The following is an 18,833-nucleotide window of genomic DNA, read 5'->3' on the forward strand; positions in this document are numbered from 1 at the left end:
TATTCGCTATACAAGAGGCTCTTTAAAGTAGCAACATTTTTTTCTTGAACAAACATCAACACCTACTGCAACAACAAAAATATATATTGTCACCCCCAAGGAAACACACACCTATTGATAAATCCTAGGTCTGAGAAATAAAAGGATCTCCATAATTAATACTGGGATAGGCAGAACACCCTGATCCATCACTTCTAAAGGCTAGCCAACTCAGTTTTAGCCCTTTTCAAGAGACAAAAGCACAGGTCATCCTTGACACAAGAGTATCTAGAAATTTCTTAATTATAGGACTAGCCTCAGTGTTCTACCATAAAACAAACCAAATCTCCAAGATGGCTTGAGAAAAAACTAAGTGATCTCTGAATAGTGATGAAATTGCTTTGAATGGATCAAAAGCAAGGATGTCTGCTCTTGCCACTTCAAGTTAACATTATACTACAGGTTCTAGCCAGAGCAATAAGGCAAAAAAGACACGCAGATTGGAAAGGAAGTAGTAAAATGGTCATTAGTTGCAAATGACAAGATTCTGATATGTAAAAAGTCCTAGTTTTCACCAAAAAAATACTAAACTAAATACTAAAATAAATGAGTCCAGGGAGGTCAGTGGATTAAAAAAAAAAAAAATCAACATGCAAATGTAAACTGTATTTCTATATACTAGTAATAAAGAACTTGAAAATACAATTAAAATAATTCCATTCACAATAGCATAAAAGACTTTTTAAAAAGAAATATAAGACTTGTACACTGAAAACCATAAAACATTGCTGAGAGAAATAAAGAAGATCTAAATAAATGGAGAGAGACATTCTATATATATATTTCACAACTTCTTTATCCATTCATCTGTTGATGGACACTTAGATTGGAAGAGTCAATATGGTTTAAGATGGCAATTCTCCCTAAATTGATCCACAGGTTCATCACAACTCTTATCAAAATTCCAGTAGGATTTTTTGCAGAAATTGACAAGCTTATCTCACAATTTATATGGAAATGCAAAGGACTCAGAAGAACCAAACCAATTTTTTAAAAATAAGAACACAGGGAACCTAACACTTCTTGCTTTTAAAACTTACTATAAAGCTATAATGATCAAGACAGTGTGATACTGGCTGAAGAATAAGTCAATGAAATAGAATCAGGGGTCCAGAAATAAACCCTTACATTTGCAGTCAGATGATTTCCAACAAAGGAAAGAAGGCAATTCAGTGGAGAAAGGATAATGTTCAACAAATAGTGCTGGAACAATGGCACATGCTCAAAGATTATTTTAGACCCTTACCTCACACCATATTAAAAATTAACTCAAAATGAATTATAGACTTAAATGTAGGAGCTAAAACTATAATACTTCTAGGAATGAAATGAGAAAACATAAGAGAAAATCTTTGTGAGTTTGGATTAGGCAAAGAGTTCTTGGATTGAATATCAAAAACATGATCCATAAAATTGATAAACTGAACTTCATGAAAATTAAAAGCTTGCACACTTTAAAAAACACCATTAAGAAAAGACAAGCTATAAACTGGGGAAAAAATTTGCAAATCATAATATCTGAAAAAATATTTGTATCTAGGGTATGTAAAAATCTTTTATAACTCAGCTTTATAAAACTTTATAACTTTTATAAAAGTTATGAACTTTTATAACTTTTATAAAAAATCAATTTTAAAAAACTACAAATGATTTGAAGAGACTGTTCACCAAAGACAGTATACAGTGGCTAACAGAACATGAAAAGATGCTCAACATCATTAGTCATTAGGAAAATGCAAATTGGAACCATAGGAGATACCTCTATTCTTCTAGTGGATGTGTAGCGATAACTGTCAATAACTGTGTTAGACTGTCAATAACAAGTGTTAGCAAGGATGTAGAGAAACTAGAACCCTCATACACTGCTGGTGTAAAATGGTACACAGCTACTTTGAAAAACAATTTAACAGTCCCTTAAAATGTTAAACATAAGCTTCTGGGACTTCCCTGGAGGCGCAGTGGTTAAGACCCCGTGTTCCTAATGCAGGGGGCCAGGGTTCAATCCCTGGTCAGGGAACTAGATCCCACATGCATCCCACAACTAAGAGTTCGCATGTCACAATTAAGGAGCCAGTGAGCTGCAACTAAGGAGCCCGCAAGCCACAACTAAGGAGTCTGCGAGCCATACTAAGACCAAATAGACCCAGGGCAACCAAATAAAATTAATTAATTAATTAATTTCAAAAAATAATTTAAGAAAATAAACATAAGCTTCCATAGACCCAGAAATTCCATTCCTAAGTATCTACCCAAGAAAAATAAAACCATATGTCCATACAAAGATTTACCTAGAAATGTTCATAGCAGCATTATTTATAATGTTCCTCAACTACTGAATGGATAAACAAAATGTGATAGCCATACAATGGAATACTAGTGAACAATAAAAAGGAATGAACTACGTACTAATATATTATACAATATGGATGAATCTCAAAAACGTGCTAAGTGAAAAAAGCCAGACACAAAAGACTACATATTGTATGATTACATTTACATGAGATTTCCAGGAAAGGAAAATCTAGAGATGGAAAGCAGATTAGTGGTTGCCTGGGGCTGAAGATTACAAACTGGCATAAGTAACCTTTTTGGTGTGATGGAAATATTCTAAAACTGTATTGTGTTGATGACTGTACAACTCTATAAACTTTTTTTAAAGATTGCTTTCCATTTATAGTTATTACAAAATATTGGCTATATTCCCCATGTTGTATAATACATCCTTGAGCATATCGTACACCAATAGTTTATCCTTCCCACCCCTGCCCCCATATTGCCACTCCCACTCCCCGTAGCCACTAGTTTGTTCACTATATCTGTGAGCCTGCTTCTTTTCTGTTAGATTCACTAGTTTGTTGTATTTTTTTAATTCCACATATAAGTGATATCATACAGTATTTGTCTTTGTCTGACTTATTTCACTTAGCATAACGCCCTCCAAGTCCATCCATGTCGCTGCAAATGGCAAAATTTCCTTCTTTTTCATAGTTCAGTAGTATTCCACTATATCTATATCTATATTTAAAATACCTCTTTATCCATTCATCTGTTGATGGACACTTAGGTTGCTTCCATATCTTGGCAATTATAAATAACGCTGCTATGAATATCGGGGTGCTTGTATCTCTTCAAATTAGTGTTTTTGTTTTTTGCACAGAGAGGATGAGTCCAAAGTCATAGATAGCAAGTGACAGAACCAGGATATGAACTTCCAGAGTCAGAACTCTTCACCATTATGCTATGCTGCCACTTTGTAAAAATTTTGCTACTACCAGCCACTCACAGATCCCACAGCTGAGAGTAAAGCTGAACAAAAATAGAAAGATGAAGGATTAAATTTATGCAAAGAAGACAGTAAGGGCTTCCCTGGTGGCGCAGTGGTTACGGGTTCGTGTCTCGGTCCGGGAGGATCCCACATGCCGTGAAGCGGCTGGGCCCGTGAGCCATGGCCGCTGAGCCTGCGCTCCGCAGCGGGAGAGGCCACAGTAGTGAGAGGCCCGCGTACCAAAAAAAAAAAAAAAAGAAGACAGTAAGAAAGAAAGGGAAGGAGACAAGAAAGAGAGAGAGGAGGCAATTTGAAAAAGGGATATTAAGGAAGAAGAAAATTTCAAATATAGGGACTGGTCAATGACATCAAAATAGTTAACAGAAAAGAATAAGCACTAAAAAAAGACTACCAAATATGGCAATTAAAGTCATTGGGAAATTTATCAAGGACATTTTAGAAGAACAAGCTTTAGGAATGAATGACATTTTGTCAATTGTACCTCAGTAAAGCTAGGGAAAAAAGGATGAATGGAGCGTTGAGGGAATGGTGTCATGGAATCTATATATTTCAAAATACTTGAAGGAAAAGAGAAAGACTACTGTAGCTTTAACAGATAGCAGGTATGATATAAATTTTTACTTTATAAAATGGGGACCCTTATGTATGCATGCTTTTAGAGGTAAAGGTATTTTGCTAGAAACCTATGCTATTTAAGAATATAATTATGTTAACGTTATTAGAATATGATGCTATCAGTCTTAGGCATGCCCTCAGAGATCATATTTAGACTACTGAGAACAGCAGACACACAGGCATGAATCATCTTATGGTTCATTTTTAATGCATAATTAATCAATTAAGGTTCTTATTGTTAATAGACAATAGGTAAGAATTAATATTTTTAGCATTTTACAAAATGTATTCAATTATACTTATTGAATTATGTCTGTATTATTTTATTTTAACAAAATAACTTCTTTGAACAGGGAGTCCACAAAAGGTATTTTTACTTGGATTTTTCAGAATTTAAAAGTGAGTATCAGTAATTGTGATGCTTAAAGAAAAATTAAACAATAAAACAACTACAACAACAAAACTATTATCAGAAGGAAAGGCAAGCACAATCACAAATTATTATCATTTATTTATTTAGAATAAAGCTAGTTTAGGCTATAAAACTGCTAATTAGCATTTCTATTTGTTCCTTTAATGGCATTTCAAACTTACATGGCAGTATGTCCTTATATCTGTTCTTTTTAACATTTTCTTCTTTTTCTCCAGTGGCTGTAGGATAAATCTTTTCTGTTCTATACTTGGTTGACAATCTTCTTAGTCGCTTAAAATCAAAAAAAGAAAATTCAAGTTCAGAAAAACATCAGTATTTCAAAATTTTAATGAAAATTGTAATAATAGCTCTTCATTGAATTTTGCTAACCTTGATTCCTCCCAACTCATCTTCTTGTTTTTGTAGTTTCACAATATCTCCCTACCCCTTTATAATTAACCCTAAGATTATTTCATTTTTAGCATAAGTGTAAACATAAGATTAATACTCCAAACAGTAGTAAAAAACAAAAAGGGGGGGGAACACTAGAATAAAAGTAATTTTATTTAAATAAATCATTAATACACTGAATCAGAATATTTAACTCAGGGTCTCAAAAAGCAAATTTGAAAATCATGCCTAAAAGATTATGTAAAAGTTTATTTCTTCTCTCAATAAACCTTGAGCACCCATGATGTGCAAGCGTCCTTCCAAGGCATAAGCTAATAATTACTTATAAGACACTGCAAAACAAAGTTCTTTGATATTGAATTGGAAATGTCTAACAAAGACCAATTCTGCTTATTCACTGCATTACAGAAGTGGTTTGTGAGTTAGTGACAAATTCTTACCACATATGGCGGTAGGGATGTTCTTTGGGCTGGAATATTTCTGCATGTCAGTAATACACTTCCTGCTTTCAGAAGCACTGAAAGTCAGCATTGTGAATTGTTTAAATTCACTACTCAACTACATTGCTGAAATTTAATTTCAAAGGAGCCTGCTTTCTTCCAGGCTTAAAGACATATTGAAGGCATTCTAGTTTAACTATTCCACAAAGTTATTAAATACAAATGAAAAAGAAATCTGGTAATGTTTAACTTTTTCACCATTTTATTTTTGTTCCTCATGATGCTAATAATTAAGCAACTAAGAATATTATGTCTATATTTTTAAAAAATCAGATAGAACTTTAATTCAAGATCCTTAACTTATTCTTGTATTGACATACTTTAACATATAACACTTGAAATAATCTTAAAATAGACCCTTACACATAGAATAGTAAGCTTTCTGTTTTTCTCTGAAAAACTACTGAACTTTATCATCACAATCTTAGAGATCTGAAGCAGGAATATTCATTTTTAAGATAAAAAGACTTAACTAGAATCTTGTTCTGCACTGGCACAATGCCAAAGCAAAATTCTCCACATTTATGATGTTATTTCCTGTAGTAATAAATTTCTCAAAGTATGTAGGTGTACTGGGGGTAAAAATTGTATTTAAAAAGTAAATGTGCTGTTCGTGAGGGTGTGGGAAAACCAGACCTTTGATGCAATACTGGTAGAAAAGAACATTAGCACAACCCCTAAGGAGGGTAATTTGTCAACTACAAATACACATAACCCTTTAACCTAGGAACTGCACTTCTACAAATTTGTTCTCTAGGTAAATGGCACACACTCATGAAATGATGTACACACAAAGTTATTTATTGCAGAATTGTTTATAACAGCAAAAGACTGCAAAAACTGGAAAAGACTATTAATAGAGGACTGGCTAAAAAGATGTTTCATTTATACAATCAAATATGACATACGCTGAAAACAAATGAGGAAGCTCTTGATATACTGTGATATGGAAAGATCTCAAAAGTATATATTAAGTGTAAAAAAGCTGAGAACACAATAGTGTATATATAACTATTGGTGTTAAAAAGAAAAAATACATTTGTATGTGCTTGTACATGTGCATAAAACATCTCCAAAACTATTAACAAAAGTTGCTGTCTATGGGGAAGAGAATGAGTTGCTGTAGGAAATGGATGGGAAGGAAACATTAATATACGTCCTTTCATACTTTTTGGATTACATGAATGCATTACCTATTCAAAATTAAAATGTTAAAAAAAGTAAAAGAAAAGATTATTCATAATTTCATTATTCCACATTAACAAAGATCCTCCCAGTTATTAACATATATATCTCACATATTTAATCAGAATTTTTGCGTTTTCTCTGCTCAAAGATTTTCATTTTTAAATATAGTACCTTAATGTATTACAAAATATTCTATGTGAATGTGACTAACAGAAGGATATCAATCCAAACAGTTGCAGAAACACAGGGGGAAAGGGATATAACTTAGGTAACTGTCATTGAAAAAAAAAAAAACACACACACACATATAAAAAAACTACAAAGCAAAGGGAAGAGGGGATGAATTTAATTATAAAATGTAAATGCACTTCTGGAATACCTGCTGCAATCGCTCCAAGCATTTCTTCTTTTACAAGATAAATTATGTTATTGAGAAATGTGCAAAGCAAAGTTTTTATAGAAAATGACTTCTCATTTCTCATATAATGAAACTTAAGAACACTTCTGTGTACAAATAAATATCTAATTTGAGTTTGAATTTTTATACATTCAGTTTTCTTTAACACTAGCACAGCATGGAATGCCTTCTACTGTCAGGTTCCAATGAAGAATGTTCTATTAAAATAAGTCTACATAAGTAGTGTACTTAGAAATTTTCATACCCCTTAGAGATACTAATCTTTGATGTAGTATAAATAAAACAACGGTGGCCTATTAAACATAAAAACTGTTTCATACTTTTTAAAAAATTGGCATCAAAAAAATTCTACCCAACTGTATTAAAAAGATATTCTCAAATAGGAACTTATTTCCTAACAAAAAGATCAGCTTTATAGTTAGTTGCTTGAATGAAAATTCTTGATCTGACACTCTCTGGCTATAAGACACTGAATTAATTTAACCTGTGTCTCATCGTCTGTGATCTGAGGATAATACCTACTACTCTCACCAAAAAGCCTGGCATGAAAAAATGGGCTCAAATGTTAACAATTACTATTGAGTAATTACTGAAACTCTTTAAATGTTATTTGCTACTACAGATTTCTTTCTTTCTTTAAATAAAACCTTTCTTAGATCAGAGATCAAAAGGAGTCACATATTCAAGGCCAATTTGTTTGCTTGGGAGTGTTGAGTATTTTAAAGCATGCTTCATTCATATTGTCAAATTTGCGCATGCTTCAGAATCACCTAGAGGGCTTGTTAAAAGAAGGATTGCAGAGCCCCACCCTCAGAGTTTCTGATTCGGCAGGTCTGGGATGCAGCCTGGGAATTTGTATTTAATGAGTTTCCAGGTGATGCTGCGGCTGCTGTCTGGAGTCTGTGCGTAAGAACCACAGGTATAAGGTATGTTCAAGAGGAAGGAGTATGGTGATCGACTGCATGGGGGAATGGGTGTTGATTTTCAACAATTCTTAGATTCCTCTGGATCTTATGTACAGATTGGCAGCATTGACAATTTCTGAAAAGTGATTAGGGATTTTTCTTGGGAGGAGGAGCACGGATTAGGGATGAAGAAGGAAAAATGTAATTATCAAGTAGCAAAAACAAAGGGATGGGGAGGAAATCACTGTTCAGCAGCAAGTGGGAGCAAAAAAACCACACCACCTATAAACAAAAGTACTTAAATGAAAGAATTAAAAGGTTTTGAGGGAATTCCCTGGAGGTCCAGTGGTTAGGACTCGGCACTTTCACTGCCAGGACCTCAGGTCGATCCCTGGTCGGGGAACTAAGATCCCACAAGCCACGCACGGCATGGCCAAAAAACCCCCCAAAGTTTTGAGATTAAATTCTAGATAAACTGGGAGGTACAGCAAACCAAAACTCCTTCCTAAATCTCTTAAAACATCAGAATAATGCAACAATGTACAGATCTGGTACCCCTTGACACCAGCAGTATGTAATTGGTAAACAAAACAAAACACCATAAAAAGATGCTTTCGAGATTCGACTTTTAAAAATTATCATGATAATCATCTTTCTGTGTCTTTGTGTATGCTCTTTCTTTGCTTCTTAGTGGTCATTCCACTCACATACCTCCAAATCTTATACATCTTTTAAGTCCTAGCTCCTTGAGAGTTTCTTACTCCCCTCATGCAACAATAATCTTCCCCTTCTGAGTTCTTTTTAGACTGTATATGTACTCTTGAAACACCATTTCCTTCTCTTTATGATAAATATATAAAGAGAATACATCTTATTTCCTCTACTAAACTCTAAACTCTATGAGTACAAGATTACTGTCAGATTAAAATGTGTAATGCCCTGCATCCCTGGAGAATATTTAATGCTTATATGTTAAATAAATTAATCTTAGAATAAGATTTGAATGCTGGCCTAAACGAAAGAAGACGGTTTTGTTCTTTAAATACCATACCAAATTTAATGTCCCAATAGTACTTGGGAGGAGACATAGCACCACCAAAGTTCATTTAACTATATGAAATGGAAAGTACCTACACATGTCAATTCATTTTAACTTCTGACCACCATTTCCATTGTCTGTAGTGAAGTTGTCAATATGAAATTGAGAAACATGCCATAATATACTAAGGAACATTATTCGTAACTACAGTGCTACGTGACAGTTTGTATGAGAACAGCACTGAACTAAACACTAATAAAATCATTTATTAAGCTACACATAATTACACTAAAGCAAGAAAATATTTTGAATCGTTTACTGTCCTAACTGGCAAAAATACAGCTAAATGGTATATTTACCTCAACTTATAGGTACTATTGACACCCCTTATCATGTGTGGTGCTTTCTTTTTTTAACTAAGCAAACGAACAAAAAACCTTTAAGAAAGACATTTTCAACTACCCTTAAAAGTCTTGAGAAAGTCACATAATAAACTCATATAATTCCATTCTTATCTCAGTTTCTATTCTAAAAAGCAAGCCTGATTATTTTAATTTGTCCCATGCTTAAAAACCCTCCAATGGGTCTATCACCTCCTAGATAAGTTACCAAATCCTTTCATTTTAACATATTTTGAAAGCTGCCTGTCTGATTTCCCAGCTTCTTCTTTTTATAACACTCTCTTACTCAGAGTATGACGCTTCAGCCATATAGATTTACCACCACCAGCAGAAGCACCCTTCCACCCCTCATCATCACAGTTCTACAATTTTTCCTCTTGCTGGTGAGTTAATAGGAGGACTCTGGCTAGAGTGTTATTTCCTTTCTGAAGGCTTTCTTTCTTTTTTTTTAAATAAATTTATCTATTTTGGGGTCTTTGTTGCGGTGCGCGGGCTTCTCATTGCGGTGCGAAGCACGGGCTCTAGGCACACGGGCTTTAGTAGTTGTGGCGCACGGGCTTAGCTGCTCTGAGGCATGTGGGATCTTCCCGGACCAGGGCTCGAACCCGTGTCCCCTGCATTGGCAGGCAGATTCTTAACGACTGTGCCACCAGGGAAGCCCCTAAGTCTTTCTTGAACACTCCCTTCCTCATTGCTCCCAGTTCCCAGCACTTAGTAGTCAATAATATTGTTTTATTACCACTTCTGAAAAGTATTTACAGTCTAATGTGTCACCCATTAGACTGAAAGAAGAGACTGGACTATCTTATTGTACTTTATAGCTAGTGCAATGCAAATCACATTAAAATGGGTGATTTCAAGAATTGTTTAATTAGCCTTCTCAGATAAGTCAGAGATGTCTCTAATACATTAGAATTTGTGATGCAAACAAAAATGGAGTTTAATATTCACTGTTTTAAAGTTCCAAACAAATTAGTTTCTCTTTATTTCTTAAAAACACAGAAGTTTTATTCCCCAATCCTAAATCAATAACTGATTCTCAGAGGCCCCTAAAGTCACATGCAATATGACTATCCTCTTTAAGGTATCCAGTTGTGTGTCAAGATTTGGTTCTTTAAAACGGTAGAACAGTTCCCTTGTTTATCTAAGGACCAAAGCTAGTGACAATGTGTTTGTGACACTTGTTGAATCTCTCCAGTCAAAGAGCGAACTGTCTACTCAATTGTCCACTGGGTGTCTCACAGGCATCAAAACCATGTCCAAAGAGCACCACCATTCAATAGCTGCTCAAGCCTCAAAGCTGGGAATAATCATGATTCCTACCTCCGCCTCCCCTCACCCGCAACATCCAGTCAATCCATCAGCAAGCTGTGTTAGCTCCACCGCTAAAACTTATCTAATTCTCTTCATACTCACCAAACAGACTTAGAATTCAGAATAAATGTAGACAGGAACAGGTGTTAAATTTACTTGTTGGCTGGATTTTCAATCAGGACAATTAAGAAAACAGACAGAAAAGTAGTAGAGCGAAAGTAAAATTAAGCTAACTCAAATTCTTTCTGTATAAGATGGCCTATAAATAAATACTGGAGCTCAAGCCTTCTCTACTCTGTTACTAGGCCACACACTGCTGCCCCAAATTCCTGAATGCCATTAACACTTAAAAAACAGCTTCATAAGACACTAATTTTAGTAAATATGCATACACTATACAAATCCAAACATTACCTTAAAGTGAAATAAAATGGAATTACTTCAAGCTTTAGAGTTACACTGTAGCAAAATATATGAGTACCTATATAGTACTGCTTTTGCCATTGCTCTGAAATATTTCTGAGGCAAATACTGGAAAATCCATCTGAATTTTAAAAGGCAGGGCGTTTGGCACATAGTTGGCACACAGTAATAACTGTTAAATGAAAAAATTCATCTGGTTTTATGCCTGAAATGTTAATGCCATCAGTCACAAAAGCCCCTCAATCGTAATACTACTGAGCTAATCCAACCACACAAGGTGGATGATTACTAAGACGAAATAAATTTTTTTTAAATCTCAAATATAAAGTAACAGCAGCAAGTAGTAAAATCAGAGTATAATTTCCACCAAACATATACTATCTCTAACTTAACTGGCTGTTCTTAAATCTTTACAAGTATATTTATATAAAACTATGTATGCCTCTAATAATAACTGTTGAAAGCAACTAAAATAACGAACGGGTCTTTCAGCTACACAACTGTAATGTTTACCTTTAGGTGCAAAATATGAAACTCTGCCTTTCAAAATTCATCTTCCTATCTTTGCTCACGCTTTACCTACTGCTGCATGACAGACTAAATTGTCTGCCATTCTTCTTCAGAAATGCATAGCTCTGCCTTCTCATTAAAGCTAAGTCAGGGGCTTCCCTGGTGGCGCAGTGGTTGAGAGTCCGCCTGCCGATGCAGGGGACACGGGTTCGTGCCCCGGTCCGGGAAGATCCCACATGCCGCGGAGCAGCTGGGCCCGTGAGCCATGGCCGCTGGGCCTGCGCGTCCGGAGCCTGTGCTCCGCAACGGGAGAGGCCACAACAGGGAGAGGCCCGTGTACCGCAAAAAAAAAAAGAAAAAAGCTATGTCAGGGCTGATACTAAAAGGACATACTTTGAAGTAAACAGGGGCCAATCTTACCAGTCTTTGGGTATTAATAAGAGTAATGATTTTTACTCTTTGATCATCCTGATTTCGATGCTTCAATTATTTTTCTAGTAGTCTACCAAGCAAACTCCTCACTTCTTTCTAGCTCAGTACTGATATTATCTTGCTGAAACGTTCCCTGAGAATAATCCTGGCACCCAATCCCATCTTCCACTTCCTCCCATACTGCTTCCTTATCTCTACCCACAGCACTTGCTATATACCTCTCATCTAGGACATCTCCCAATGTACAATAATTATTTATATGTGCACATATACCATCCCTGATAGAACATGAGTTCCCTGAAGATGCAGACCATATCTTCTTATTCTATTAATACCAGCTACTACAAGCATAACCTGTAACAAACTGCAGCAAGTCAATATACTCTTTAGGTCTTCTCAGGTGGTTATGTTCAGAAGAAACGGATACAAATCAGAATTGACCAGTAAACTTAGGAAACGATTTTCTCTCCTTAAATTTCATTACCACTTCACAATGAGACAGCTTTGAGTCAGAGAAGCTGGGGTTCAATTCCTAGTTCCATCAAATAACAGCAAAGGAGATCTCCTCAACATAGTAGCTTTATAATCCTCCCTGAATAGATGAAGCAATGGATCTTCATTTTGAGAATTCATTTTTAAATAAAACTTTGTACTACAGACTTTATATTTTAAAACAATGAATATGGCAAAACATAAAAGTTTTTAAGAAAAAAGGTAATAAAAAAATTTCACAGCAAGACTATAATCGTTTTTTGCACACCCTAGACAACAAGTAAATGGTTTCCTTTTCTTCAAGGAAAGGCTCCTGTTCTCTGGTTTGAAAAGAAAATACAGTACTTTCTCAAGATCAAAATATTAGGAGGATATAATCCAAGTTTATCCCCTCCCTACCTCTGGGCTATATTTTTTATGGAAAAAAAGTAGAATCCTATTTGAACTAAGAGGACAATACAATTGTTTTGTTAATACAGCAAATGGGGGAAAAAAACAGTGTTCCCAGGTTTACTTTATTTTGTTTCTACTCACAAAGCCTTCAACTCTTTCATCTGTTTCATCATCCTTTATCTCATGTCCCTCTAACTATTTAACTCATGTAACCACTGGTTCCACATTTTCCAGGTCAATCCCAACTTCAAATATTTTGTCCCACTATCCCCACAGCAAATTGCTCAAAAATTCCAAAACCTGGGTATTAATACTATGGCTTCTGGCTATGCCTCCCTTTATCTAGTTATGTGTCTTGATTTAAGGAAACATGATCACTATAGTGCTCTTTACCCTTTAGTCTCCACTGAGGAATACTCTGCCAAGCCCAGACTCTCAAAGTATTACAAAGCAATCCGTCACTAATCTCATTATTCCAAAAGATATAATATAAACATACAGTGAGCTAGAGAATATTGAGTGCCAGGTTTAACACATTAAGTTACAATAACATCGACTGTCCTACTAAAAAATAAAACAAAGAAGACCCCTCAAATTAATAGCATGGATGCAGAATTCGTATTTTCACCTTTGCAAAAATGTAGCACAGGAAGCGTCACCTTTGCAGTTTAAGAAAGCTCAATTCATATCTACCACTATATGGAAATAAATTATTTTTTTGCTAGGCCAGACTGCCACAAAGCTGTGGTCAACAGACCAAACTTTTAAAGAGAAACCTATACTTCCTGGAGAACCATTAAGTCCTGAACCCCCTGAAAAATTTCACTCTTCCCTCTACCACTTACACTGAAAACTACTTTCATGAAGTCACCAATAATCTCCAAAAGGCATCAAAACCATAAGCCTCAATTCCTATAAAGTATTTAACTCCTTTCTTCAATTTCATGAAACAAGTGTCTCTTGATTCTCCTCTAACCCTTTCTGGTCCTTTGCATCCAGCCCCTTAAAGCATGTGTTCTCTCTTGAACTATTCTCTCCTCAGATTTTGTCTTTTATCAAGTTTATCTCCTGCCTACCACGCCTTTAACTATTACATTTATGACGATCCCCAAATCTGTATTTCTGCTGACTTTTCTCCCCAGTTCCAGTTCCATATTTTTTTTAAGATTTTTTTTATTAGTTTATTTATATTTATTTTTGGCTGCATAGGGTCTTCGTTGCCGCGGGTGAGCTTTCTCTAGTTGCAACGAGCAGGGGCTACTCTTCGTTGCGCTGCGCGTGCTTCTCATTGCAGTGGCTTCTCTTGTTGCAGAGCACAGGCTCTAGGGGCGTGGGCTCAGTAGTTGTGGCTCACGGGCTCTAGAGTGCAGGCTCAGTAGTTGTGGCGCACGGGCTTAGTTGCTCCACGGCATGTGGGATCTTCCCGCACCAGGGCTCGAACCCGTGTCCCCTGCGTTGGCAAGCGGATTCTTAACCACTGCGCCACCAGGGAAGTCCCTGCTTCTGTTTTACGTTTTTTGGCCACGTGGTATGTGAGATCCTAGCTCCCCGACCAGGGATTGAACCTGCACCCCCTGCATTGGAAGGCAAAGTCTTAGCCACTGGACTGCCAGGGAAATCCCTCCAGTTCCATATTCAAACTGCTAGACTGCCAGGGAAGTCCCAAAGAAACCCTCTGAATGGCTGAGGAAAAAGAGAAAATTTGGTGAGCATAACAAAATAGTATAATAAATAAATAATGTATGTCAAGGAGTAGAGACAGAAAAAAATGCATTTATGTTTATTAAACCATGCGTATAAAGCACCATACCCAACATCTAGCATAGAGCATGCCTTTAAATATGTAAAGACGGAGGAGCTTCCCTGGTGGCGCAGTGGTTGAGATGCAGGGGACACGGGTTCGTGCCCCGGTCCGGGACGATCCCACATGCCACAGAGCGGCTGGGCCCGTGAACCATGGCCGCTGAGCCTGTGCGTCCGGAGCCTGTGCTCCGCAACGGGAGAGGCCACAACAGGGAGAGGCCCGCGTACCACAAAACAAAATAATAATAAAAATATGTAAAGACTGAGATGACCACATAAGATTTATTAACAGATGAGGAATTTAAGGAAATATTTTAATTACCTGCCTCAGATTAGTTGACTTGTTACTGAAACTAGCAAATACCAAAATATCTTTATTTGTATACTCAAATACTATCTTTTTTTGTTCTTAAAGAGCATTTTAATCTTTTTGTGTGTACCCTAAGGTTTGATGCCATACCACAGTACAATACTTGAGACCACACTGTTCACTACCAGCTACAGTTTCTATTTAAAAATTCAGAAAGCAATTTTCAACTGTATATTCCAAGTCTATTTTAGGCTGCATTAGACAAAATAAATTATGGGCCAAATTCCAGAATGGTAGAATAAATTGTCATTGATGTTCTCCCTAATCCTTCCATTATGGATCTACACAGAGATCACATATGCCCCGTTATTTATTCAAAAGCTTGAAAATTAACTTTACAAGCCATATTTTTGCAACCTCCCATTCCACTCCCCAAGTCTAGTAACACATACGGAATTACTATTTAGGGATCTGCTGGGCCCATTTTTCCTATCAATGCATAAAAACACTTTAATATAAGGTATTTATGTTTTTAAAAAGATAAAAAATTAACTATAATAAAGGATGTGCTTTCACATAATCATTTCATTTTTCAAAAAGAAGGGAAGACCAAGTAGAGATAAAGTCAAGTTAGGCTGGCAAACTTTTGTTTGTAAAATTAAGGTTTAAATTCTTAACAGAGACACAGTTTGGCAACTATCACAAGGTTAAATATAGAGTTACCATATGACCCAGCAATTCCACTCCTAGGTAAATATACCCAAGGGCACTAAAAACGTATGTCCACACAAAAACGTGTACACAAGTGCTCACAGTAACATTGTTCATAAAAGCCAAAAAGTGGAAACAACCCAAATGTCCATCCACTGATGAATTAATAAACAAAATGTAGTCTAGTCATACAATAGAATATTATTTGGCCACAAAAAGGAATAAAGTGCTGATACATGCTCAGCTGATAAATCTTGAAAACGTTATGCTAAGTGAAAGAAGTAAGACACAAAAATCATTATATGATTCCATTTATATGAAATGTCCAGAATAGGCAGATTTATAGTCAGAAAGTAGATTAGTGGTTTCCAGGGTGGTGGGGTGAAAATGAGTGAGGTGTGACTGGTAATGGGTATGGGGTTTCTTTTCACAGTGATGAAAAAGTCCTGAAATTAGATAGTGATAATTTCCTGCAAAAAGTATTTCATTCTGGCATTATATTAGACTTGGTCCGGAAAAGGCCAGATCACACTACTGTGAAGTTATGTGCGCCCCAAGTTACCAAGGGCATGATTTTGTCTTCGAATATCTCTTTGTAATAACGATAAACAGTGCTCCTCTTTCATATAACACACAAAAATCAAACAAAAAGCCAAACTTCAATCATGATAAAAACTAGGATCTACCTACATATAATTATCAAGATTTCTGCAAGAAATCTTGCACATAACTTCCTACCCCAAGTTACCAAGGGCATGATTTTTGTCTTCGAATATCTCTACCTATATAGTTGTTTGCCCTAACCACTAAAGGAAGAGGAACCAGCTAGTTGTTGCTAAGTGCCATTACAGTGTCTCAGATTACCAAGCCACACAATATTCATATAACATTAGATAGCTCTGCTCAACTCATGAATTAACTGTTATGATTTTCAAATAAAACCTACTTTCTCAGCTTGCTGACATACTGGATCTGGACACCTATAATAAAAGGAAAAAGTAAGATTCAATTATCACCTTCATGAGGATGACTGGTCTTATATCATTTTTCCTAACCTACTCTATGTGTCAGGTATTCTTTTAGGTGGTACAGATATAGTGGTGAACAATATATTGCCCTCAGGTAGCATATATTCCAAAAGTAGATCCTGGTCATATAGTATTTATCATTCCCGCTTCTTCTATCCATCATTTGTTTACAGGTTTTATCCCATCACTACAACCACTGCTGCCACCCAAGATAATAATTTTCTGTCTTCCAGAGATAATCTTTTATATTTTTCTTTATTCCTCCACAATACCTAGTATCTTCCATGTATCACATATTCAGTAAAGCATGACAAGTCTTTTAAACAAAATGGGCACTGATACCATATTCAGAGCATCACATAGTCAATGAATTGGCACCCTACTATCACATTTATAACTTACTCAGTTCAATAAGCTGAGATAATAGAGTTTGTATAACTGGAGAGTATACATTTAAAATGCTACTTGAAATTTGATCTTTGTGGTTTACCATCATACTGACATATGAAACTGATAAAAAATGAAGTGTAATTTAAAATAATTTATTTAAAGTAATAAGCCCCTTGTCCTAAATAACATACCTGAAGACACTTTGTTTTTGATTTGCTTCTTTATTATATTACCTACAATGTCACCAAGGAAAGTTTTCAATCTTTTATCACCAGGGGGAAAATGTACAGAATATATGGGTGCTAATACACACATATAAAAACCCATCAACATATTCTTAGAGATGAGGTATATATGTGTGCCTATGTATACACATACATACATATAATTTAAATATTTAATATATTAAATTTAACAGTTTAAAATTTATACAAGCAATGCATGCAGATGCTAAAACATTCAAACCATAATGTCAAGTTGTGCCATGGGTTCCTAAGACCACCCGCAGGTTCAGTGATACATGAGGACGACTCACAGGACTATCTCTACCGTCACATTCACAGCTATGATTTATTACGGCTGAAGTATACAAAGCAAAAGCAGCAAAGGGAAAGGAGCATGAGGCAAAGTCCAGAAGAAACTAGGCACACGGTTTCAAGAGTCCTCCCCTAATGGAGTCACACAGGACCCACTGAATTACTCCAGCAACGAGCTGTGACAGCACTGGTGAAATGCTGTCTACCAGGGAAGCTCATTAGAGACTCAGTAGCCAGAGTTTTTATTGGTGGCTGGTCATACAGGTACTCTCTGTCTTAGCAGGAACCAAATTCCCAGATTTCCATAAGGAAAGTAGGTGTTTAACAAAAACTATATTTGTACAGTAAAGGCAAAGGGAGCCATTCTTATCATGGAATGATGGGAATCCTCCCAAAAGTCCAAGTTCCCAGACCCCAGCCAAGGGCCAATCTTGCAAGTAGGCCTTTCTGAGGATAGCAGTCACAGGCTTGTTATGTTAACTTTTTCTGCACACAATTATAAATGAAAAAGTAATCACCTCTCCTCCATATCCCTCCCCTTTGAAGTAACCAACCATGTTAAGCCTCTTTATTAATAGATATTTTATACATTGTTTCACAAAAAATTGCTGTAACTAATATACTTGGACATACTATTTTACACACATATGCAAATATTTTAAAGAAAAGATTCCTAGAAGTTGACACGATGGGTCATAGAATATACACATGATCAACTCTATTACAAGTGGCCAAACTGCTTTCCAAAAAAGGCCTTACCAGTTTACCTTCCTAACAGATCCAGAATACTAGTTTTTCTCTATCCTTGCCAACATTTGCTATTATCAATTTCTGAATTGCCATGATTATCAATTTTTGAATTTCACCAAATTTGGTGGAATCTGATAGACCCCTCAAAAGTTAACATTAATTAATTTGTATTTCTCTGATTATTGAATAGGTTGGTGACTTTTCCCCCATGTTTAAATAATTATTTTCATTTTTCTTCTGTTAATTTTCTTAGCATTTGTTAATTTTCTTATTGGAGTATTATATATAGAAGCTACTCATATATTTTAGACAATAATCCTCCAACTGTTTAATGTGGTTAAAATGTTTTATCTCAATCTACTGTTTATCTTGCATTACCTTTTGTATTATAGATGTCTTTCATTTTTATGAGGTCAAATTTGAGCTTTATTATTACAATATTTGTGCTTTAAATACAAGTCAGGAGAAAAAACACTCTAATTCAGACTGGCTTTGTCCCTAAATGTTTCACCAGTCTCTTTACACTG

General features: G+C 35.7%; 1 protein-coding gene and 1 long non-coding RNA gene across 4 annotated transcripts in view; one reads left to right on the forward strand and one right to left on the reverse strand.

Moving 5' to 3' along the window:
- Positions 1–18,833, forward strand: part of LOC115840868 (uncharacterized) — a 128,075-nt gene that overhangs the window by 99,433 nt on the left and 9,809 nt on the right. The window lies entirely within an intron of this gene.
- PTPN12 (protein tyrosine phosphatase non-receptor type 12) overlaps positions 1–18,833 on the reverse strand; it is an 86,064-nt gene that overhangs the window by 49,788 nt on the left and 17,443 nt on the right. The window contains exon 2 of the mRNA XM_030834299.3: positions 4,535–4,643. Within this exon, the coding sequence (XP_030690159.1) occupies positions 4,535–4,643 (109 nt within the window). The remainder of the gene's footprint in view (positions 1–4,534; positions 4,644–18,833) is intronic.

Source organism: Globicephala melas, chromosome 9 (assembly GCF_963455315.2).
Source record: "Globicephala melas chromosome 9, mGloMel1.2, whole genome shotgun sequence".
Lineage (NCBI taxonomy): Eukaryota > Metazoa > Chordata > Mammalia > Artiodactyla > Delphinidae > Globicephala > Globicephala melas.